Source organism: Polistes fuscatus, unplaced genomic scaffold (assembly GCF_010416935.1).
Source record: "Polistes fuscatus isolate 324 unplaced genomic scaffold, CU_Pfus_HIC Scaffold21, whole genome shotgun sequence".
Taxonomy (NCBI): domain Eukaryota; kingdom Metazoa; phylum Arthropoda; class Insecta; order Hymenoptera; family Vespidae; genus Polistes; species Polistes fuscatus.
Genome location: NW_025113098.1, coordinates 971,050 through 995,428, shown reverse-complemented (window position 1 = coordinate 995,428; position 24,379 = coordinate 971,050). Strand labels below are relative to the sequence as shown.

At 35.7% G+C, this 24,379-nt stretch overlaps 3 protein-coding genes across 15 annotated transcripts in view; 2 read left to right on the top strand and 1 right to left on the bottom strand.

Annotated features, from left to right (window-relative positions):
* Nucleotides 1–4: 4 nt before the first annotated feature.
* LOC122517832 (trafficking protein particle complex subunit 11) lies at nucleotides 5–5,781 on the bottom strand. 2 transcript variants are annotated; one of them, XM_043636427.1, is made up of 21 exons: nucleotides 5,632–5,781; nucleotides 5,277–5,478; nucleotides 5,045–5,214; nucleotides 4,792–4,980; nucleotides 4,553–4,720; nucleotides 4,321–4,488; nucleotides 4,044–4,248; nucleotides 3,790–3,963; nucleotides 3,637–3,715; nucleotides 3,481–3,535; nucleotides 3,110–3,317; nucleotides 2,799–3,004; nucleotides 2,414–2,725; nucleotides 2,125–2,330; nucleotides 1,814–1,950; nucleotides 1,523–1,735; nucleotides 1,301–1,461; nucleotides 1,007–1,229; nucleotides 834–942; nucleotides 670–746; nucleotides 5–580 (listed from the first exon to the last, which is right to left on the bottom strand). In XM_043636427.1, the coding sequence occupies exons 2-21, from the start codon at nucleotides 5,466–5,468 to the stop codon at nucleotides 554–556; spliced, it is 3,279 nt and encodes a 1,092-aa protein (XP_043492362.1). In that variant the 5' UTR covers nucleotides 5,469–5,478; nucleotides 5,632–5,781; the 3' UTR covers nucleotides 5–553. The 2 variants fall into 2 exon arrangements, with proteins under 2 accessions (XP_043492362.1, XP_043492363.1); XM_043636428.1 differs by having other exon boundaries at nucleotides 5,277–5,475.
* Nucleotides 5,782–5,881: 100 nt separating this feature from the next.
* On the top strand, nucleotides 5,882–11,429 carry LOC122517833 (ras GTPase-activating protein 1). Its single transcript, XM_043636429.1, has 15 exons — nucleotides 5,882–6,503; nucleotides 6,980–7,161; nucleotides 7,356–7,537; nucleotides 7,685–8,082; nucleotides 8,178–8,323; nucleotides 8,411–8,744; nucleotides 8,931–9,274; nucleotides 9,362–9,553; nucleotides 9,627–9,776; nucleotides 9,856–9,904; nucleotides 9,980–10,198; nucleotides 10,287–10,519; nucleotides 10,595–10,736; nucleotides 10,822–10,965; nucleotides 11,036–11,429. The coding sequence occupies exons 1-15, from the start codon at nucleotides 6,456–6,458 to the stop codon at nucleotides 11,111–11,113; spliced, it is 2,841 nt and encodes a 946-aa protein (XP_043492364.1). The 5' UTR covers nucleotides 5,882–6,455; the 3' UTR covers nucleotides 11,114–11,429.
* Nucleotides 11,430–13,134: 1,705 nt separating this feature from the next.
* The window catches only part of LOC122517830 (roundabout homolog 2), a 195,482-nt gene continuing 184,237 nt past the window's right edge, over nucleotides 13,135–24,379 (top strand). The window contains exons 1-3 of one of the 12 annotated variants that reach the window (XM_043636423.1): nucleotides 13,136–13,245; nucleotides 13,488–13,525; nucleotides 16,198–16,752. In XM_043636423.1, the coding sequence (XP_043492358.1) occupies nucleotides 16,659–16,752 (94 nt within the window). In that variant the 5' untranslated portion in view covers nucleotides 13,136–13,245; nucleotides 13,488–13,525; nucleotides 16,198–16,658. Of the gene's footprint in view, nucleotides 16,139–16,197; nucleotides 16,753–24,379 lie in introns of all 12 variants that reach the window. The other 11 variants (XM_043636421.1, XM_043636425.1, XM_043636420.1 and 8 more) reach the window with 11 other exon arrangements.

Sequence of the window (24,379 nt, the reverse complement as noted above, 5' to 3'; positions counted from 1 at the left end):
CGAATCTCATAGAATGTTATTTTATTTGACAAATATTCAGTATACACTTTTATCGATGGTATTGTCTTTTTTGATCGACAATCAATTTTTTTGTAATAATTGTATCATATTATTAAAGGCACTTTCTTATAAATATGGTGTTCATTATTAAGGATAGTATTGAAACACTGTAATGTGACTATTATAGTAACGTTTGTAACGATGATCAATATATTTTTGCGTCGATAACAAATTTTTACAGTTTAATACTTTACCGATATTGTATTTTAGATGCAAATAATGAATCAATTGATGTGATTACTGATGTGAATCAATATGATACTATTATGCAAGGTTTAGTTAAAATGATTATAATGTAAGAAAATCTTTAAATACATATAAGGATAAGGATCTTTTATCGCTAAAATATAAAATTGCCGTTTAAAAATTATATCCAACACAAATTTGTTTCTATATCTGTTTGTTAATATATATATATATATATTATATCTTTGTAATGCACATGAAATTATGTGTAAAGTATACCCATGGTGTCTAAATAAATATGTCATGTTTAATCATCTATAGATTGTGATTTTGGCTGTAACAAAAAAATATAATGTCCGAAAGAAAAAGGAAGAGAAGAAAAAAACCACAATTTTACATCACTTAGAATTTAAGAGAACTTACCAATATATAAATATGACTTGGCAATGAACGTTCCAGCACTTCCGAAAGGCGTCCTTTACTTAATTTATGTTCTTCATCTGAAAATAAGAAAAAGAATAAAAAAAGAAATAAAATAAATTAAAAATAGTATGAAATATTATATTTATTAAATTGTAGTATATTACCGGCAGGTGCAATTAAAGATAATATTGGTAATGCTACAAGTCCAGCAACGAGTGGACGTAAAATCCACTCTACTCTCCTTTCATTTTTTGGAAGAATATAAATATCAACCTAGGAAAAGCATCAAGTCAAATGATCATGTTGATACGGGTAATAACAATCAATATAAATTTACCTGCTTTTGCCCAGCAAACATAAATGCTTCACTAGCCTCCATTGTTAAACGTAAAGTGATCAAATGATCGGAATGATTTTGTATAATATATGATATATAAAGTGGCGTGCATACCCAACCATGAGCTGGTAATTTAGCTTCTAAACTAATTACTGCATCTTCTATCCATAATGGAGCTAATGTTACGCTGCTACTAGTTTCTGATGCATTCTCATCATTTGCACTAAAAATAAACGAATGTATGTTTTAATAATCATTTTTATTCAATGGAATAAATCTTCAAGGATTATTTACCGTATCCATTTAATAGTATATACTCCTATACTGACAGGTTGCTCGCTACCAGCCTTAGCTATTAAACAATATGCATCGGTACCTGCTTCTCCATCAGAAAGTACTGTTCCTGCCAAAATACTATCTTCATTTTGATTATTTTCCTTTTGTATTAAATCTCCCTTTAGAAAAAATAATACTTTTATTTTATAATAATAGCAAAGTAAGAAATATATGACTTACCAACTCGATTGAAGTATGGAGAATTTTTATTGGACAAGGTGATGTACATGAAATATGTGGCATGACAATAAAAGGCTCGTGAATGAAACCTTTTGTTAATGGTTCTAAAAGATTAGTACAAAATCGTGTAGTTACTTCGAATGGTTTACAAACTGATATAGAATGTATAATTTCTTTACTTCCTTTTATCTCATTTGGATAAAAATATTCTACCTGTTATAAAAATGTTCTTGTAATTGCACAATTATTAACATATTTTATATTTATTATAGTTCATATAATCTTACATACTTTTATGGTGATATTTCTGTTACCCACTTTATGCGCCCGCATATATACAATTTTCTCAATTATACTATTTTTCTCTGTTTTTTCTATTTCAATTGATATCTGTGATTGTTTAGTCGACATCGTCAAACTTAAATCAGCTATAAAAATTTATTATTATTGTATAATTGGCAAATATATTTTGCGTTAAATATTAGTTTTTCCCATAAGTTTCTTCCTTTTTTTTAATGCGACTTCAATAGACGATATTTGTTGTTTTTTTTTGTGGCGTGGAAAAAACTTATGGGACAATCTAATATTTTACAAACACTTACTTGATTGTTCATTGTTTCCATCCATCTGAAAACCAACATGGAAAGATGTTACAGTAATATAGTCTTCAGTAGTTACATGTATTGTAATAGGTATCCATTCTCCTAATAATGCAGGATTATTAGATTTTGCATTTATATTAACATCATTTTCTTTCCTTTTGATTTCTGTTGTTAGTAATGGTTTTATCGTTTCGAATTTACCACTACTGTTTAAACAATTTCATAATACATGTGATGTCATAAAATATATTTAAAATATTGTATATAATATGTCATATGCATTACGTACTGCAATAGTTGTATTTCAGGATATAAACGATGTAAAAGATTTGTTTCCTTTCCCGCAGCTGGAAATCTTAAAATGATAGAACATTGAGTTTCATTTCCCATATATAATGTGATTGTACCAATATGGATTTCACTACTATGACTTAAAGGAGGCGCCGCAAATTCACCATAAAATTTTTTAATTTCATTGGCAGAGAATATAAGATCAATATTATTCTGCTGAGGGATAGCAACTACAATTTCTGTATTAAAAACAGGGCTATTAATTGTCGCAGACACCTTAGAAAACTCAATATTTCCAGAAAATGTATTTCTGTAATAAACGTTATATAGTTAGTTATTTTGTACGCGACGAACAATATTTTGCTATAAAATTCAATATCCACCTTATAATTACTTCAATAGTAATATTTTCATTAACCATATAACTTGATTTTAAAAATTGTGCTTTAACATCTATAAATGAAGCCATATTGTTATCATCAATTGTAAAAATAATTGGTTCTTGCCTAGTCAATTCTAATTTCCATTTTTCTAATGCAAGGCGTTTTAGATCATCTGGTAAATCTAGTTCAGGATGCGGTGGTCGTTTCTATATTATACATATCAATAAATAACATTTTTAAAATTACTTCTCAATAAATATTTGATGGATTGATGAGAAAGCTAAATATTGAAAGTAAAATAATATTTTTACCTCAAGAATATTAGTAATATTGGTGTAAACAATAGTTTGTTGATCTTTAGAAAATGTTGTAGAAGGTCCTAAAGCTTCAAAAGATAAAGTGAGGTAGTCTTGAATGCTTGTGGACAAATATGCAGCTCGTAAAGCATTTTTTAGGATATCTGTTAGCAAGACGGGCCATCTCTCTCCATGATACTCCCATAACATGTGCATCAATAATCTGACCAATCAAATTTTATGATTTTGACGTTAACACAAGAAAACTATCTAGAGAAAATAATGTCAAGATCAATTTTGGACTACTGAATATTACAAAAAAGTAATAAACCTTTCGAAGTTTGTAAAAGAAAAAAAATACTAATTAAACAACTAATATAACTTACGTAAGAACTTTCCCATAGTCCTGTGAATTATAATATTCTTCAGCCATCTGTACAACTGCAACAATGCATACACGATTTTTGATATGTATATATATACATATATAGATTTAATTAAAAAGTTAAAAGATAAAGAGAGAATATAAAGAAAATATGTACCTAGCGATCTGCGCATTCTAGGACATCGATATATTTTAAATTGAGAAATGGCATTTCCCAGCAAGCCAATTATTATCATCTAAAATAGCAATAAATAATAATTATCATAGCTCATTGTGTTCATTAGTCTTTTGTTAAATACATCAAACTTACAGAATGATTTACAGAGGTTTTTTCTTTATATTGTAATGCTTGTATAGCAGCTGCTTCTTTAACAGTATCCAGTGGTTCTACATTTAATTTTCCAGAACGCCACGGACGTTGACCATAAAATTCAAGTTTTTCTTCCCCAGCTAATGGATCTAGATCTGGATAACTATTTACATTCTGTAACATTATATTTGAAAATGTATTAATTAGATATATAAAAGAGATAATATACTATTTAATAAATTATTATTACATACTTTACATAAATCTTTACACGCAGATTGCCTCAAGCTCGCATGTTGTGCTGCTAATTGATAATAATATCCAGGATGTTGAGTTTGGACTGCAGGAAGACCTTGTCGAATTGCATCATCAAATAATTCTGCAAACGTTGAAAACTGGTTACTCATCCAAGCATGATGCTCAAATATCAATTCCTTTGGACCAGTTTTTAGTTTAAACCTACACGTGTGAATTACTGATATTATTCAATGCTTTTCTAAATCTTATAAATATCTCAGAAATATTATTAACCTTTCTGTATGAAGTCTAAATTGTGCTATAGCATCTTTTGGAAGATTTAAACTAAACATTATCTTGCATATTTTATAGTTTATAAAACCAGCAATAGTTTTTATTTCCAATGCGTTAGTGTCTACCATTCTTATCTCAAAGAGATTATGATACGCTTGGACGTAATGCCTGTGAACATGTAATAAAAATTAATTAAAATCTAATAGAAAAATCTTTACCTTAGGATTCTTACTTTTGAGGTTGATCTTGCTTCAGTTCATTTAAGAATCCCATTTTAAATTGATGACGTACAAACAAATACTGATGAACAGTTTTATTTAATTGATCCCGATGACTTCTAATAATACGATATTCATGATGATAAAAATTTTGTGCCAATTGATAAAATGCAGTTTCTAGTCTGTTAAAAATAAAATATATCATCAATTCTGATAATATATAATGAGAAATAAAATATTCCTGGTACTATACCTGGATATATATCCCGATAAATGATCTCCATGAGGTAATACATAGAGTAAATTAGGTGGTAATTCGCAAGCACCGCATAAAGCAGTTGCTCGTTCAGTTGCTACTATATCTTCAGAATCTGGAGGAGGTGGTACACCACATTGTATCAATACAAGTGCAACTTTTGTACTTCTACCTTCTAAAGCAGCTCTAATAAAAGACATTTCATAAATATTTTAATTAAGCTTTTAATATAAGTTATTGTATATATTACCTGAGAGATTGTATTCTCGAAGCACATTCTATCTTTTTTTCATTCCACAATGGGTCATTCCAATCTAAATCATAAAAGACTATAACTACTGCTGGAATCTCATTGAGGTATTTGTTCATCCAATTACGTTTTAAAATTCCTTTAGGAATGTACCATTCATATGAGTTTCTCTGTAAAAATATTTATTATATTTTAAAGCTTATATATAAGTACAATTAATATATGAGTGTACCTTTGGTTTAACGGTAGGAAATTCATGCTTTGGTCCTAATAACTTAAATTGAACAGTAGTACCATCTGGTCTACGATTATTATTAAATGCATCCCAAATTGATCGATGAACAGCATTTGATATGTCTAAGCCAGATAGACCGATAAGAGCTAATGGTTTAGCAGTTAATTCTGATGGTAGTTCAAACATCATTGATTTACTGCTAATATAAAAATCAAACTAAATAATAACTATACATTTGATGTGTATTTCATAAATTTCAATAAAGACAAATTAGTACATATAATTGCATGTATTGTATGTTATAATAAGAAATATAACTTGGGCTATTTTGGTTAATGGTTAATAATCATACTTTGCCTATTAATAGTAAGATGTATTTGATCGTTTAATGAAATGTTTCACTTTTGTTTTTCTGTGCATAAAACAGACACTAGCATACACTTTCTTTGACAGATTACGTTAAATATCAACGACGAATGACGACAAGTGCATTCAGTTTTTATTTCTGTGTCATGCTCTGTTTTACCGACACTACGTGAGAATCTTTAGGGAATTTAGGGAGAAGTAAGTTGGTAACGGTAATAAGGTAGCGGGTGGGTACTCCTACACGATCCCGGTGGAGGATAGACCTACTTCAGGGATGCGACCCTGCCTACGCAAGCCTTGGATTATCTCCCAAGACCATATGGGGGAAATCCATTGTCCCATCCAGTATCCTTATCTAAACCTATAAATTTCCCTAACACACCATCCTTAAACCATCTTCCAACACGTCTTTATCCAGCGAGGAAGATTAAGGCTAAAAACCTCTCAATATGAGAGAGACTTTCGTCCAGCAGTGGACAGTATAGGCTGATGATGATGATGATGATGATGAAGTTGGTAACATTGTTTTAGATATCAAACCGTAACGTATTGCATTCCATGGAAAGTGCATTCATTTGGTGTATAAAATCTGACATTTTCTGATGAAGATCTTTTCTTGATTGTCTGTGCTTTGTGGTAGCGTGTGCGGTAGTAAAATGGCAGCCTGGAAACGTCAATACATTTTATATCGATAAAAGCCTACCTTTGTAAATAGATGTAGAAGGATAGGTTGCAATAAAGACGAATGCTGTTTACTTAAGACTTCGAATTTTTAATAAACGTGTGTGTGAACGAGTGCATGTTGATAAAATGGCAGAATTTGTACGTGGAGGACCTAGTGTATCGAATAACACTAAGGTACGTAGTTTATATACATAAGCGTTTATTATTTTCCTTTTTTTATTTCTTAAATAAAAACTGTTTCTCTTTCCTATTTTTTTAATTATTAATAGAAAGCTTTTGAAAGCTTCTATTTGTCAGAAGATCAAAATTAGATAAAGCAAGTTAATGCATTACTAATCCCCATTCAAAGTTCTTTTTGATTCATTGTCTAATGTTCATTATTTCTATTATTAACTCTTTGAGATTAATTTTGAAACAATCGAATATAATAACTTTGCATAAATATCTATATCTTTGTTACTAATGAAGATTATATATACCATCTTTCTTTGTGTTACTCTTTGTATTACATTCCGTTATTTCATTGTATTGATAATAAAATAAATGTTCAATATTAATATATATTTGAATGTATATTTCCCCTTAATATAATTTGCATTTATTCTATAAATTGATTTTTTATTACATATATATATTTTTTGTTGATACAGATGGATCATAGCAGTAAAGGTGGTTCACCAAGTACTGGAAGTGAGGATGGTGGACAAAATGAATCTTTGAATGTGGAAAATGAATTTGACCCTTTCTTAGAAAATTTACCCGATGATATACAGGATACAGAAGAACCTGATAGTGCAAATACTACATTGTTAACTGCTCCTCCAGAAAATCAGTAAGATTATTTTACCTATTTATATGCATTTTGTATAAGTTTTATTTACGTTTGTGGATTGAAAAGTTTTGAGCCTAAAACAGAAACAATTTTTGTCGATCAAATTCACTTTTATTTAAAACAAATACAAGATATTTATGATCAAGCAACTTTCGCATTTGAAATATCTAAATTAATAAGTTAATTATCTATAGATGGTACCATGGAAGACTAGATAGATTTACGGCAGAAGAAAGACTATGGGATGCTAGTAAAATGGGAAGTTACTTGGTTCGTGAAAGTGATAGAAAGCCTGGTAGTTACGTACTATCTTATTTTGGAAGAACTGGAATTAATCATTTTCGAATAACGGCTGTGTGTGGAGATTATTATATTGGTAGGATCACATACTTCATTAGGAATAACATCAGTGCAAGTGTACTCTTGATGCAAGTTATATTTCATTTAGATTTTGTGATATCATTTACAATACTCTCTTCATGTAAGTATGAAGAGTATTAAAGAGCAATAATATATTTTGCAGGAGGTCGTCAATTTAATAGTTTATCAGACCTTGTTGCTTATTATACTCATTGCTCGGATCTTTTAAAGAGAGAAAGACTTATACATCCAACACCTCCACCTGAGCCTGTGAATGACAAAAAAAGGATAGTTGCTATATTGCCATACACTAAAATGCCCGATACGGATGAATTAAGTTTTCAAAAGGGTGATATATTTTTTGTTCACAATGATATGGGTGATGGATGGTTATGGGTCACTGCCCATAGGACTGGAGAACAGGGACTTATTTTCCGAGAATTGGTAGAGGATTTGGATGACTCTATAGATCCAAATACTGTATTCTCTTGGTTTCATCCAAATGTTACAAAAAGTGAAGCTGTCGACATGCTGGTCAAAGCAGGACCTGGAAGTTTTTTGGTAAAATAATCATTATTATCATAGCTTAACGAATTTTTTAATATTATTTTACTATTCGCATTCGCATAATTATTGAAATTAATTTTATACAAAAGGTTAGACCATCCGACAACAGTCCAGGAGATTATTCTCTTTTCTTTCATATTAATAATCAAATACAAAGATTTAGAATAGAGAAGAAAGGTGTAAGATATCTAATGGGTGGTAGAACTTTTGAATGCTTGGATGCTGTAATAAATAGGTAAGTTTATTATCTTTATAGAGAATTATTGTTAATATTCTTTGTTTCATTATTTTTTAATCATTTATTTGTAATCAATTTTTACAGATATCGAAAGGAACAAATAGTCGAAGGGCATACATTAGTCCAAGCAATGGTGACCGAGCCTGATGGAAGTGTAAGAGTCAATAGAGAAGTACAACACGCAGAAAAAATTTATGCGACTCTTAGAGAATGTCGCGAGCAATCTGGCGTAAAGAAAAATAAAGGAATTAAAATGCAGGGTTATTTGGAAAAAAAGTCAGAGAAAAACAAAAAATGGAAAGCATTGTATTTTGTACTTTTAGTAGATGCTACCGATACACACCTCTATTTGTATGACAATCCTAAGAGAACCAAACCGAAAGGTCTCATTGATTTAAGCTGTGCTTACTTATATCAGGTAATTTATATATCGTATCGAAGAGTAAGAATATTTCAGATATACTATTTTTTATAGATAATTAAGTTAAGATATTAACTAAAATATTAACTAAAGAACTAACGATATTGAAAAAAAGTTCATATAAATAGCTGCATGGATCAGTATGTAATTTTTCACCATATCGCTGAAATATAGTCTTTTTAGGTCCATGAAAGTGTGTTTGATAGGCCTCATTGCTTCCAATTAGTTGAACGTGCTTTACCATGTTTGGCCACGATAACTTATCTGGCTGCTCCAAATTCGGAAAATGCTTTAGATTGGATTAATGCCTTGAAACCATTATGTGTATCACAACTTACACGTGCACCGAAGGTCGCTCGTCTCCGCGAATTGCGTTCATTACATCTGCACATTCTAGACGCGCATAGACTTCCATATAAGCTAGTACCAAACCCATTCATCATAGTGGCTCTGAACAACGTAAAAGTTGCACGCACAAAGGTTAAAACTGGGTTACATCCACTCTGGGATGAAGAGTTCATTCTGGAGTACGTATGCGAACGTTAAACTAAACACTTACAAAACTTGATAATAATACAACGATGGCGATGATCTTACTGTAAGTTATTTAACAGGGATGTTCCACCAGACGTTATGTCATTTTCCTTGACATTATACAACAAAGGTAAACGAAGCAAAGATACGGAAGTTGCAGAGTTAACGGTAGAGCTGTCCAGTCTAACTAATAGGGAAGAGATGGATGAATGGTATCCATTATCCGGTGTCACGCCAATTGGAGAATGGGGTGCATTACGGTTACGTTTGAGGTAAATAATATATGTGTATAGCGTGTATAGTTAAGAATTGCATAATTTTCATATATTTATGTTTGGATTCTAGGTATAGACATGATTTGGCGATGCCTCCAGAAGAATATAGTCCTCTACAGGAATTATTATTAGATCCAGAACTTCACGTTGTTAGGGCTTTGGCAGATGTTTGTCATTTGGATAGAGTACCATTAGCCAATAGTCTTCTTCGAATATTTAGGTATTTATATCTCCAATTATTGTTAATTATTATTATATGCTTTTATTAAAAACATTGTGAAAAATCAATTATATTTTAGACACGAGCGAAAAGAAGCTGATCTCTTACGATCTTTGAATCAAGCAGAAGTTGGTATTAAACAAAACGACTCATAATACGATGTAAATTTGTCGTTATACGTTTTAATTATACTTTTTATTTAGGTGGACAAGGAAGATGAAACACCTACTCTATTTAGAGCTGCCAGCCTAACAACGACTTTAATGGATTTATATATGAAATCAGTTTGTACTTCGTTTTTGAAAGCTGCTTTGCGCGATACCATCGTTAAATTAATCGAAAGCAAACAGAGTTGTGAATTAAACCCAACTAAAATGGATTCACCCGAAGATGCATGCAGCAACGCTGAATTTTTATTACAGGTGTGTTTTAGAATTTCGACAATTTTCAAATATATAAACGTCTGTTATTATGTAGTTTCTAACGAAGCAAAACTTAATGAAAATCTAGGTTTTGGATGAAGTGACATTAAGCATTTTTACAAGTCCCGATGCTTGTCCAAAAACTTTAAGATACATTTGTGGTTGCCTACAAAGAGCTGTCGTTGCAAAATGGCCACACGAAAGATTAGTTAGGACACGAGTAGTCAGTGGATTTATATTTTTACGCTTACTTTGTCCTGCTATTTTGAATCCTAGATCATTCAATTTAATAGCAGAGCCTCCACCTCCAACGGCTGCAAGGTAAACATGCATACATGCTGTATTTAATAGATTTAGGTCTTCTCTTAAATGTTAATTATAAAAACTATTGTACAGATCATTAGTGATGGTGGCGAAATGTTTGCAAAATTTGGCTAATTTGGTAGAATTTGGTGGGAAAGAGCCATATATGGAAGTTGTAAATCCATTTATTCTCAAAAACAAGGAACGAATGGTTGTGTTTCTTGATCAGTTATCAGTGAGTTCTATTATAATGCAATTATAATTAATACACAATAAAAATGAACGAGGATTATTATATATAATACATTTATTTTATTTAGAATGTAACTGAAAAACCAGAATCCGAAGGCGCCGATCCAAGGAGTAAAAGTGCATGCGTATCAGATACTGCAAGAGATCTGGCGACATTGCATCACATTTGTGTTTCTCATTTAAAGGAACTTCAAGTTTTATCAAAAACACAAGTAAGCTCATTTTCAGGTTTCTTAAGTATTATATAGAATAAATGTGATGGAAATATACGTTTTTTTACAGCCAACAATAAAACAATTGGTAACAGTGACCGAAATGCTTAGCAAGCACAAACAAAAGTACATGGAAATGATACGGTAGTGCTAAAGCCATTAAATATGAACAATGCCAAACACAATAAAACTCTCACAGACTTTCATGACGGATTTAGTAGTATTTAATAAGTATAATTAAGTGACATAAGTAATTATACGTACAGACTGACGTGCCATATATATTACTGTATACACACAAGCCTACATTTACTATTTCATATGTAATTAGAGGATAGCTTCTATAAATAGATATAACGACAGTAACACGATAGTGATATAGTTACATACAGAACCATATAGGCGTATAACGATTTTATATTTACTTAGGTGCTCGAAAATAAATACACCAACTAAAATAGCAATTTTTAAATAAAATTTGTCCTAATACCAAGTCCCTCGATGAAATACACTTTTTAAATATAAAATTGAAGTTTCAACATACAATATTTTTAATAATTTAATTATTAATTGTTTATGTAAATTGGATTTAAAACTTGTTATTTTACAATTAGATATATCATTCGAAAATTTTAATTTGCGCGCGCTTTCTTTTGCTGAAATATTTAAAAATCAACTGAGAAAGCAAAGTTTATCCAATCGGCCAATCAGGATCATCGTACAAATGTGCATTTTAATCAAATTTGCATATATTCGTAGAAGCTTCTCCCGTTCATTTATAGGTAATCGCAGTATATCGAATGGACAATTATTGTGTTTAATCAGAAAGGGGGTGAGAGAATTTTTAATAATATTTAATTATAAGTTTTATGTAATAATTTTCTGTTCATGTTTTTTTATGTCTCTGTGCGAAAATAATATTTATGCTAATATTATAAACATGTTCGTAAAGCAATGATTATCAGTATAGTAATTATCGTTTCTATTATGGGTTATCGCAGTATATCCAATGGACAATTACCGTGTCTAATTAGAAAGGTGAGAGAATTTTTAAAAATATTTAATTATAAATTTGATTTATTAATTTTCTATTCATTTTTTTTCTCACGACACTGTGCGCAAATAATATTTATACTAATATTATAAACATGTTCGCGAAGCAATGATTATCAGTATAGTGATTATCGTTCGAGAGAGCAAATCTTTAAATATATTTTTTTTAATTTACAGGTATTACCGTAAAATAGAAAAATTTCTAATAAGATAATTTTGGAAAAACAAAAAGAAACAAAAACAAGAAAAGTATGCGTTTTATACTAATTTTTTTTATCAAAGATATTTTCTGCTTTTCATTCCATTTCTCTTATATTTTTTATGGTCAGAAGGAACTTGTTTATTGTACCCTGTAGATACCGTAACATAGAAAATAGCTCCCTCGAGGAAGAAAGCTGTTTTTCTCGAGACGTGATTGGAGTTAAGACAAGTTCCTCTCGTTTTGCCACTTTTCTTTGCGAGATGCGAAATATTTTTGAGGTCTCGTTATTTCGCGTAGGAAGGATAGTATAAATATATATAACATTTTATGTGGATAGATGTTTAATCGCGTTGACACATATTAACGATTGTAATATATTTCAATGATTCGTTTTATTAATAGATAATCTAACGATTGTCTCGACTATCTTTCAAATGCAATTACGCATTGAAATAATCAAGCTGTAAACCTAACAATTGAACTAATCTTCAATTTGGTATACAAATGAAAAATCATTCATATGTAAGCCGATTGTATATTCTTTGATAAAAACCGAGTGATGTTTCATCAGAGATGGAAAATCGTTGCCAATGGTATAAGGAATTTCGAAGACGACTTTGCAAGAAGAGACGCGCGTTTGGATTCGACTGCACTCGGTGGTGGTACTCCCTAACTGAGGGTAGCACCAAAGAATCAACCCTGGGTGGCGCTGTCGAAGCGGTGCTAGGGGTTGGGGTAGGGTTCGCGGGGTCAGGTGGAGTTAGCATGGTATAGAAAAGAGAGACGGGAGGAAGCGAGTGAGAGAACTAGGCGCCGCGGCCGCGAGGCGGGATGCGTGCGATCTAATAGTGTGGGTGTAAGGGTACAGATATACACACGGAAAGAGAAAGACCGAAGGGTAGGGGTGGCGTTGAATCCCTCTCTTTGCTCAGTTCCGAAAGCGGAGCCAGAGAGTCGAAAGCACGCTCGTGGTGCGAAGCTCTCTCGGTTTCTCTTCGTCTACGCGCTAGGAGTACGCGCTAGGAGTACGCGCTAGGAGTACGCGCTAGGTGCTAGGAGCTATGCTCCCTCGCGATCATTTCACACGTCTCTCATCTCCATGCTGACATATCCTAGAGCAACCCCTTAAAAACCTATCTCTTCCTTCCGTTCGTCCTTCTCTCCTTTCGAGTGCTCTACGTCGGCTACGAGAGTGCTGCTTCGTAAATCGAGACACCTTCTAGTTCTTCGTGTTTCAACGACAAACATTTCTTTTTCTTTTTTTCAGAGGAAGTCTTATACCTAGCGCGTTTCGTTGTTTCTTCGGTAAACACATCGACTACTACGTTTTTTCTACGATCGACGGCAAGATTCGGAGGGTTGCATTTCTTTCTTTCTTTTTTTTGTTCGAACATCCATAGGTAGAACATGTCGTAGAAAAAGGAGACGGACGATTGGTTTCTCGTTTGTTCTTTGCACGCATATGCAGCTAGTCGGGGATTTTATTTTGATAGAAAAAAATGAATAGACGACGATAAAGAAGGATAGACACAGATCGCGTATTTACATGGAGTATATAAATCGATGGTTAGATAAATAAAAATAAAAAGAGAGAGAGAGAGGACGAAAAAAGCTCGACGTTGATGGAGTTGCACGTGCGTGACCACCGAGTACGATGACGTTTGAACGGGATTTTCCTTTACCCTTTTTCATCTCTATCGTTGTAACGCTTTGAGTAAGCTTCGCACGTGATTATTGTGGTCAAAGGGAGGATCGTGCGCATCGATGGCCCGTCTCTCTCGGGTTGGTTCCGATCGAATCACGCGTGCACCCTATCGGTTATTTCCTTTCGTCTCTTCGGCTTAACAAGTATTGCTCGCTTATCTTCCTTTACGTATATCAAATTCGTTCTTGCATCCAGGAACTCCGTTTCGCGGTCCAGAGCTGAGTTACGACTACCGCGCGGTTATCGCTCTTCCATTTTTTATAACCCGGCTGCACGGAGGAAGGTCCATACTTTAACCGCGTTATCGAGGATAAATCGGTCGGATCGTAGCTAGGCGAGAGACGGAAACGGTTGTAAAGTTCACGGTTTCTCTACGACTACTCGACGAAAATATAGGAGAAAATTTTGGATACTACTCGTCGCGTATTTCAGTTATATTTTGGCATTAAAACACGGCATTACGGATTCGCACAATGGAGTCAACTCTCAGAGCCGACTCTCGTTCTACGCATTACGCTCATTGCCTCCAAAAGACAATCTTTTTCGTCCCGAGACGATTTTTGCTCCGTTGTCTTTTTATTATTTTTTGTTTTCGTCTTTCCTTTTAAGCTTTCGACAAGGTTCGCGCGGGAGAGGGAGTCGTTGGTATATGTATTCGAAGAAACGGGAACAATGAAAAAGATGAAATATAAACGCGGAAGCGAGAGCTTAGGACCACTGAGAAGATCGTTGTTCGCATGGGTATATGCATGGGTGTCTCTTAATAAGGTCAAAACGTGATTCGGTCTTTCTTGCGAGTCCTCTCTTCCGAACATGGGTATAGCGTACAATATACATCGCATACGTAGGTATTACGAGCTGGCGAAACAAAGGGAGCGCTCGATGCATATGCACGAGGGATTCTGCGTACCTAGTTTATGGACCGATGATTTCAGATGGGAATAAACTGATATCGAGCTTTGCGTAAATTTGCGACCCTACTATCATGACCCGGTTTCTAAAGTCTCGGGAACGCGTCTCGGGAACGCGTCTCGGTGCGATCGTTCCTCGCAATCGTCTAAATCTAAAAGGAGAGGAGGATCAATCGCGTGCCATGCTTCATGCGCGATCTTTTTATTTCCTTTTACGCGCGTTGTATACGTTTAGCAGACCGTAATCTCTCCAGAGTTTCGCTTAAGTGGAATCGATTTTGGCGAAATCGTTGGAAGAAACGACGACGTTTCCGCGAAAAGTACGAATGATTTATGTGCCTGTCCGATCGCTAACTCGAATTCGATATGGTGTTCGCGTTAAGCCCGACAATCGCGAAGATGAAATCTGGCTGGCAACGATGATCGACCCTGGGAATCGTTCGATAACTCGATTACGCGTAAATCGCGAGCTTGAAAAGTGAGCGGTTTAATGACTTGTGTGCCATTAACTCCTTAACGACCGAATATTACGCATTTCGCCGATTACGATTTCCCGATCGGTTCGCTTTCGCATCGCGTTCCGCCCCTAGACAAGTAGCCATTATTTCTAATCAATGATGCGGTATAATCGGTGGACGAAGGTAAGCACGAGTCAAAAATCGACGATAACACGGTTTTACGCGGTATCATGCGGTTTTACACGGTAGTTGGCGAAGCTATGAAAGGATTAATATACATACCCCGTATTCCATTACGAAACGAGTAAGTTTCAAGGAAGCCATCGGAGATTAAATCCTTCGTTATATACTCTATGACCTAGATTTTCTTGGCTTTTACGAACTCGCAATGGACAATATCGATAACGAGAACGAATTTTTCGAGCAAAAGGAAAAAGAAAACATATAAAAAAATCAAAGGAAAACTCATCGAGAGGAAACTTTCTCCGAGAGAGTTCGCGCGTAGTTCTGTAAACTTTGGAAACGGCATCAAGTGCTTGTTCCTGAAGTTTATCTCGGTTTTCTCTGTTAAAAGAAAAAAAGGAAAAAAAAAAAAAAGAAAAAGCAAGATGAAAATATATGAAAATCGAGGTACGCTTTTTAAGAGTACTACATCACAGAGCTCTCTCTCTCTCCCTCTCTCTCTCTCTCTTTCGTCTTCGCGATTCTTCGCGATTCTTCGCTAAAGATTTTTCATGAAAATCTTGGATGTTCTTTGCTCGTTCTCGTTAAAGAAACAAAAAAAAAAGGAAAAAAAGAAAAAACAAAACTCCGAATCGAGCTATACTCAATAATATAGTCTAAGGTATTAGTGAAAGATCTTCTAAACGCGCAAAGAGAGTCATCTCGTTAAACGTTTTCTAGGAGTATCGAGGAATATATTATAGTTTTTGTTGGTGACACCACGTTGCTCGTCGCGTTCAAAGAATCCTTGTGAAAGTTCGTGAATGACGGTCGATAAGGCGAACGTATCGCGGGATATCTGAGAGGAAGAGGAATTTTGGAAGGTGGAATGACGTAGGACGAGCAAAACATCGACGAGGATCCTCGATGTCGAAGGCGCTCGACTCGTGCCGGTCGGGGATGCCGCCATTGATGCAGCCATTGATGCATCGATGCTGACTTATTCGACGTGTACGGTGCTCCAACGGATTATTCGACGCGGATGACAGTCGGACGTTCGCGTAGTAATCGCGATACTGTCGATCGGTTCGTCTGAGAGGGAGACTTACGAAAAATAGAATATATATATATAGAGAGGGAGAGAAAGAGAAAGGTGGCGGGTGGACTACTGCGAAGGGTGAAAATTTAGCAGTGATGCCGTGATGGGCTGCAGCTCGAGATCGTTCGTTTTGACCACGCTCCTCGTGGGTGGATTACTTCTGGTCCTGCTCTTGACCGAGATATCTGGTGCAACGCGTGAGTATCTCTTATATTTTAACCAATTAGCTTCGTTTATCTTTCTTCGACGTATGGCCTAACGCGTTTTATCAACGCTCTCGACGTTGCATCGCCATGCAACAGCGTCCAATGAAATGAAAATGATTAGAATAACGGTCGGTCGAAAAGTTTGTAGAGAAGAACGAATAAAAACTAGACCATGGACTATCAGCACGGATTCGCGTATTCTACTCGAATCGCTTACGATTTTCCGGCCAAGTTTAACGAGGAAAATGCGTAAGTTCTTCTTACGCTAGGCGAGAAAAGTCGTAAAAGAAGGGAGTCGAGGGAGATCGTAAGGAAACGCGACGAAATGGCCTGTTTAAGAAGCACGCGCGGGGCGACGGGCGCGTTTCTTCGAAAGGATGGGTAGGCACAGCCGGTAGGGAGGGTTTCAGAAAAACTACTGCGAAAACTACTACGAAAACTGCTACGAAAACTACTAGGAAAAGTGGTACGCGATATACGCGGCGGGATCTTCGTTCGATAAAAAGGGTGCAAAGGGTGCGAACGTTGACGCGCTGACGCTACCGGTAGCACCCCTTTCGTCCCTCGTCCTCGTCTTGTTTTTCTTTTAGCTCCTTTATCAAGAATCTTTTTCTTTCTTCCGAACTCGCGCGGATTCCGTCTCTTTCTTTAGCAAACCACCAGCCGACGCTTTTATCGCGACCTTATTCCTTCCCTTTCATCCTCCCTTTTCTTTCGAAAACGAGGTGAAAGGTGCTAGAATTATTTTCATTCATTTTTCCGATAATTATTCCGTCAGAGCCCGTTCACAATACCGATTTAACTTTTCGGCTCGCGTCGTCTAGTTTTGTCTCCCGACTTATATTTCTGTTTTTTTTTTTCGATCCGGCCCGCTGGCATCTTTTATCAAAGATGACTAGGAGGGTGCGATGTATTTTTTTTCGCGAATACGCTTCCACCGGGCTTTTTCTCGCGCCCGCGTTTGTCGGGCCTCTCAAAGTGTGTCACGAATTTCTAAGGGAGACTTTGTAAGGCGGCCGCCAGGCAGAAGCTTTCTAAGCGGAAAGACATTTAACCGAGAGTAGAATGTGCATTTTGTTGCTTGAGAAATGTTAGATATCCGACGTCGTACATACCCTCGTACTCTTTGTCGCGAGACCGTTTCCTTTATGATCGTTCCTTGCATCGGTCGTCATTCTTTTTATCTTCCTCTTCGCGTTCGGTCCAAGGAAAAGAACGCATTGTTAACGCGACCTCGTAATCCTTTGCGAAATAGCAAACGGCAACGGCAACGGCAACGAAAACGAGAAAAAAGGAAAGAAAATGTATAAATAAAGTAACAGCAATACTTTTATCCCGGGATTGTTTGGTCGTAACCCGAGTTACCATGTTCGAGTTAGCTCGAAGTTGGATCTTTGAATTTACATACGGTTCGATTTATCCATCTATATATCTAGAAGAAAACGCGACGAAATTCGAGGCGCTCGAGAGGAGGGATTCCTGAATCCGCATTGCTCCAACATCGCTAATACTACTCTTCTCGAATCATTCGTACGAATCTGTTGGCAGAAGGGAGGACGAACGACCCAATAAAAGTTTCCGACTTATTTCTTGGGCTCGCGTGCGCCATCGGCGCACCTGTGCGAACTTTTTCTTTTGCTCTTCTGCTTCGATCTTCCTTCCGTAAATCTTCTTTGTCGTAATGAAAGAACGCATCGACGAAAAAAAAGGAAAAACGAAGCTAGCCGCGCGGGCAAATATTATTTTTAATATACGCGGTGGCAAACGTTTGAGGGAAAACGACGGTGGATATAAATAAGTGATTTTCCCGTACCGCGAGAGGCTCGTAAAACCGGTGTGCTTTGTTCTGGTTGGAGTCCATCGATGCGTTTGAAAAGGGACGCATCGCGGGAGGTGGAGTTGGTTCAGAGGTTTGAGACTACAACGCAACGGGGTCAACAGGAATGTGATCAGCGATGTAACAAAACATTTTATCGATACCGCGACAAATGCAAAATTAATCGAGCTGTATTATCCCACCCATTATTTCTCTCCCTCTCCTTCTATTTTCTCCGTTCGCTTTATTTTTTGTTTGGTTGGATGACGGGAACGCTGAGTCGACCCGCATGGTCATAAAATTATTGACTGTGTCACTTTGCTACGTGGCAACAATTTTATTTTATTCGACGTTGCTCGGGCCACCGTGAATAGCGATATTACGCATTAGAGATTACGGTATAGGAGAACTCAATCGGGGGTGGGAAGGGGATGGTCGTTCGTTTTCAAAGAGCCAATGGATTTCACGGCGGATCGATCCATGCGTACCAAAATTACGAGCATCCTACCGGGACCGGACGTGACGTTTTATTTATTCCAAAGATTTATCCGAAAAATCCGCGGGTACGGTAGATGCGTGCGAGCAATCGCATTATATCGCAATCGCATTATAACGTCCTATCCCGTGTCGCGATTTCCCTAAACAAAAAATATATTACTTTCAACAACAATAACGCTTTTTTTTTTTTATATTCGCGTATGCATATTATTCTAACTTGGCTTCCTATATTATTCCTTTAGAACGATTCATTTTTTAATATTATGTATTTCACGATTGCAAAGTTAAAAGGCTTTCTTTGCATTCTTTTCTTTTCTTTTCTTTTCTTTTCGTTTCCTTTTGGTTTTAGTACTTTTTCATTGTTACGTGGATCCTTAGGTGCTTTTTTTACGTCGTCCTTAATGCATTCAATTGGAACAGATCCCATTCTATCTCACTTCTCGCGCCTTTATTCTCGTGCCAATGGAACCGTTTTCTAGTCTTTTCTAAAGCTGCAAAAGCTTCGGAATGAATGGATAAATAGATCGATATTGTCTTCGTTCTTTGTGCATTTTTCGAAATTATAATCGGGTCGCGTCGAATTCGTTCAACGTAATAGGGGATTTGACGACTTTTTCAAACTTATGCATGAATTTAAAGAAAATAACATTGATTAACGATTTTCATCGGTTTTTAGTCTATAGAAAAATATTCAAGCGTCGTGGAACGATTATTTCAATTTGCAATTTATGATAGGTTTTCGACGTTTATGACAAAACAAATCTGTAAATAAAATGAAGATTGAAATCCTGATTCTTGTTGTTCATCTCGTTCAACGAATTGGTCAAATTCTAAAGTTCGTAAATAAAAAAAAAGATCCATATTGTTCTCGTTAGCGAGCCATAGTACGGGATCGTCGAAACGAGGTCGAAATGGGTCATTGGTGACACGCGCTGACGCACTAGGACAATTACCATCGAAGATGGTAATAACTTCGTTAGTAATTTATAATATGGATTCGAAATTTAGCACAGCTGTGCACCTGTTTCTGTAACATCGATCAAAACAACGGCTGATTATGTTACGACCAATGAAAGAATACGAATGGAAAAATACATACAAAATATAACGTTCGTATCGATTTTTATAATATAAGTGTAACACCAGCATTTTTTAAAAAACCGTTTCTATAATAATATTTGTTAAAGCGTATCATTTATCAAATTTTCCATTACGTCGTATATATTCGACGAATTACTTTGAAATCTTCACGAAAAAAAAAACAATTTCTCAGTCTTCCCGTCTTTTTCATTTTCCTATTGTTTTTATGATTATTATCTAGTTGAACGTCGGCAAAACGGGAAAAGTAGATTTCACGTACGCTCAATTTAACAGTAAAGAAAATAAAATAGAAATAACTATGACCTAATTTTCTTTTTCTTCGTCCGTCTTCCTAACTTTTGAACGTCAGCAAACCAACGATGTATCGTACAATCATTGGTCGGAACTACGATAAGTGATATAGAGAAGGGAAGGAAAGTAGAAGGGATAGTGGAAGTAACGACACGTGCTGTAGAAAAATGAGATTAGATCATGAAAGAAATAAACGAGTAGGGGAAATAGAATTTCTGCCTTTTGTTAGAATTTCGGTCCTCCAAATATAGTCTTTCTTTTAATACGAAAGAATAACTTGCTTAGATATGTCATATCATTGCGAAAAGAAATCTAAAACACCTTAATCTTCGGTCAAACTTATTTGCGTTGAAAGTGGAATTACGGTAAAGTTATTTTATATCTTCTCGAGAAGATAAAAGTCGTATGTAACGAGATAGATCCTGGTATCTAGTTTAATGAGAAAAATAATATATATATATAGAGTCTCCCCGCGTATATATTTATCAAAAAACGAAACGTTCTCGCATACTTCGTGGTAGGTATTACGTCAATGGTCAAGAGGGTCTTAACCTACATTTGTTAGATTTTCTCGAAATGATCGGTACTACTACTTGGGAATTTCTTAAGGTTTTCGTAAGTAGTTAATTAGAAAAATCATTTCTCTATTATCAGGAAACTAGAAAATTTGAAGTCATTGCTAGGTCATTGATTCTGATCGTGAACGTAATCGCGTTAACGCGTTTCCTGCCACGTGTACCGTAAACGGTACGCGCTAAAGTGCATTCGTAAGCCGAGCTGAATTTTTTCATTCGAGATGTTTTCATCTAAGAGTAATTACTGGCAACACTGTCTTATGCGACATAACGATGTTTAGAGGAATTTTTGAGTCGTGCACCGATAACGGTACACGTGGCAGGGAACGCGTTAATAGTCTTTCGCATTTTCAACGAACTGCAGCTAATAACGCGAGAGAGACACTCTCTCCTTGTAAATCGGAGAACGATGCGATTTGCGTCAATGTCTTGGGTCGTTTATCTTACGCGAGGACTCATTTCTCCTACATTACGTTGCGTGCTGCCGGACGAGATTTATGTATTTTCGAGGATAGAACTCGGCAGATGAGCGAAATGGCTTCCTCCTACCCTTTTGCCGCTACCATCCGTTCCTACTGACTGGTCTCACCCTCACCCTCATCTTCACCCTTGTCGTCGTCGTCGTCGTCGTCGTTCGTTGCTCATTGCTAGTTGCTCGCTGCTAGTTGCTCGCTGCTACCGTCCCCGGGGAGTCCTTTCTGGCAACGACTGCTGTGCAGCCTAACGCATCGACAACTTTTAATGCTCTCTTTTGATTTGCTATTCCCTTCCTTTCTCTATCTTTCTCCTTTACTTACCCGTTCCCATGTGTCATAAGTCCGGGGGATGAAGCCGAAGAGAAAAAGAGAAAAAATAAAAAAGAGTAGTAGGAGGACGTAGTAGCGAGCGCAAAGAGTTCCTCTTTACCCTGAATGCTTTTATGCTCGGTTATACGCGACCTACGGAAATCGATGTCCTTTCGATGTGCGTACGCGCCGGGTCACAATCGCGCGTTGCATCCTCCATTTCCGAGAGAGGGAGAGAGACAGTCCGCACTGCACCGGAAAAATCGATCGAATCGTGTCCTATCGCGATGCTTATCAATATCGAACCTTACTTTGTCCAAGTTTTACGTTTATCAATGCTCAACCATATTTTTGTAATCGATGATTTGATTAACTTGCCGCGTTATTCGATTATATTCTGTTTTGATTAAACTCGAATGTTATCAAATTTGAGAATGAAAATATCCCTGAAATAAAAATATTATATTTTATATTTTACATCGATGTCGCGACTACAAATTTTCGCTCGAACAACATTCGCGCGACATTTTTCTTGTTAGTAGATCATACGTAGTAGTAGTAGTAGTTCCCCTTTTGCTTTTCACCAAAAATATCTTCGCCAAAGTTGATGGTTGCTCGCATACTCCCGTCTGGTATCTTTATTCTATTTTTGGTAAACTATACGAGACATAAGAAACGCGCGGTAGGTATATCTTTCTCGCGACGTTAAAAAGAAGAGTCACGGGTAGGGGAAACCAAAATACGCTAGGAATTCGAGTGTCTATTTGCATTTCATTTTTTAAACCAAAGTCGAATATGTCTCGTTGATCGTGCAAACTTCGAGCTTTTAGAGAATGAATGTCAGAACTAAACGCGAGACTGTTTGTATGCATTATATATGTATATATGATGACGTTATTTACCTGAAAGATCGAGGAGTCAGGTTCGTTTGACACGTTTCAATGTGAATATTTGATGACAGTTTTCTTTAGATATGGTTCTAAGCATCGATCCACTATATTTCCTATATGAGAACGCGTTTAATGGATCGTTTCCGGTAACCCGATTGACGATAATTATAGTCTCCGGGTTGAAAGGAACGATACGCCTTGAGCGCTGCGGGCTATTAAGTTTAATGGCGATACAAGGGAGACTACAATGAGACATTAAAAATAATTGGATACCAGTCTTTGAACCGTCTTCTTCTGCTTCTTCTGCTTCTTCTTCTTCTTCTTCTTCTTCTTCTCGGTTTTTTGACCGTACTTCGAACGTATGTCGAGTATAATGTAATCACTATTTTCAATCGACGGTGAAAAATGTTAATGACATAGTTTAAGAAAACGAGCTCGCAAATAGGATTCATTTTCATTTAACGAGATTTTCTTTTCGCGTTTTATTTATCTTATTTATCGGAATAACTAATTATTTTCTTATTTTTTTCGTAGAACTTCGATAAGACGCATACATCTACGTAAGTCTAATCTGTTTCTAACTCGTTATAAAGACGTTGTTTAATACGATATGAAACTGTAATCTGTTGTAGCGTAGTTTAGGTCACCGCTTCAATTTACGCTAGACGCTTAACTTCGACAGGAAAGTCAATTGATCCGAGCGATATTGTTGCCAATCGATAGGACATTTTCGCAGGACGTTTTCATCGACGTCTCGACGATCGTTCTCTCGCTTTTCTATTCTTGCTTTTATTAGTACGGCAGTCGTGCATATAAAAATATATGTGTATATATATATATATATATATATTCGATAGACAAGTATGAAATTCGTAGGTTGAATTATTCTATGAAAATTTCATCGAGCCGAATTCACTTACATTAAACGTCGACTGGAGGGTGCTCACTCGCTCTCTCTGCAAGTTTTGCGTAGCGGCCCGAGAAAAATATCTCCGATACTTTCTACGTGATTGGTTATATTCGGAGTAAATGCTCTCGCTACTTTCGATCGATTCGATCGGAAACACGTCGTCCGAGGAAGCGTAGAAGCTCGGCAACAGTTTCCTGTCACCGTTGAAATCGCTTGGAAAGGGAGTTATTCGAGGAAAATTTTCTTTTTGAGAACGTCTTTAAGACAGGATATATAACTCGAGTGAAAGTATTTTTACCATCCACCTATTCCCATTTATATACAGTCAAACCTTTGGTATCTGAATTAGTAGAGGCGAGGGGGGGGGAGGAGGAGGACACACACGACTGGTCGGATGATGGAATTTTTGGTATACTAGAATACTACCAATTTTTACTTCCATTTAACCATTTTTTAGTTTATACAGTATTTATTTTTTTATTTCAACGACAGGTTATTTCGCTAACACGTTTACACGGTATTGTCTACATAGTTTACACGGTGTTCGTTCGGATAATAGAGCTGGTATTTAATAGCGGAGCATGCGAATAGCAAAATATTCGGATACTAGATCATCGGATAATGAAGTATACTGTACATAGTCTGTGGATATACAAATTTACAGTTAATTATATCTATACGTTTATAATTATTTATATTTCAACGATTTTCTTTTTTTATAATTCAATTAAAAGTCCACGATTGGATATTTG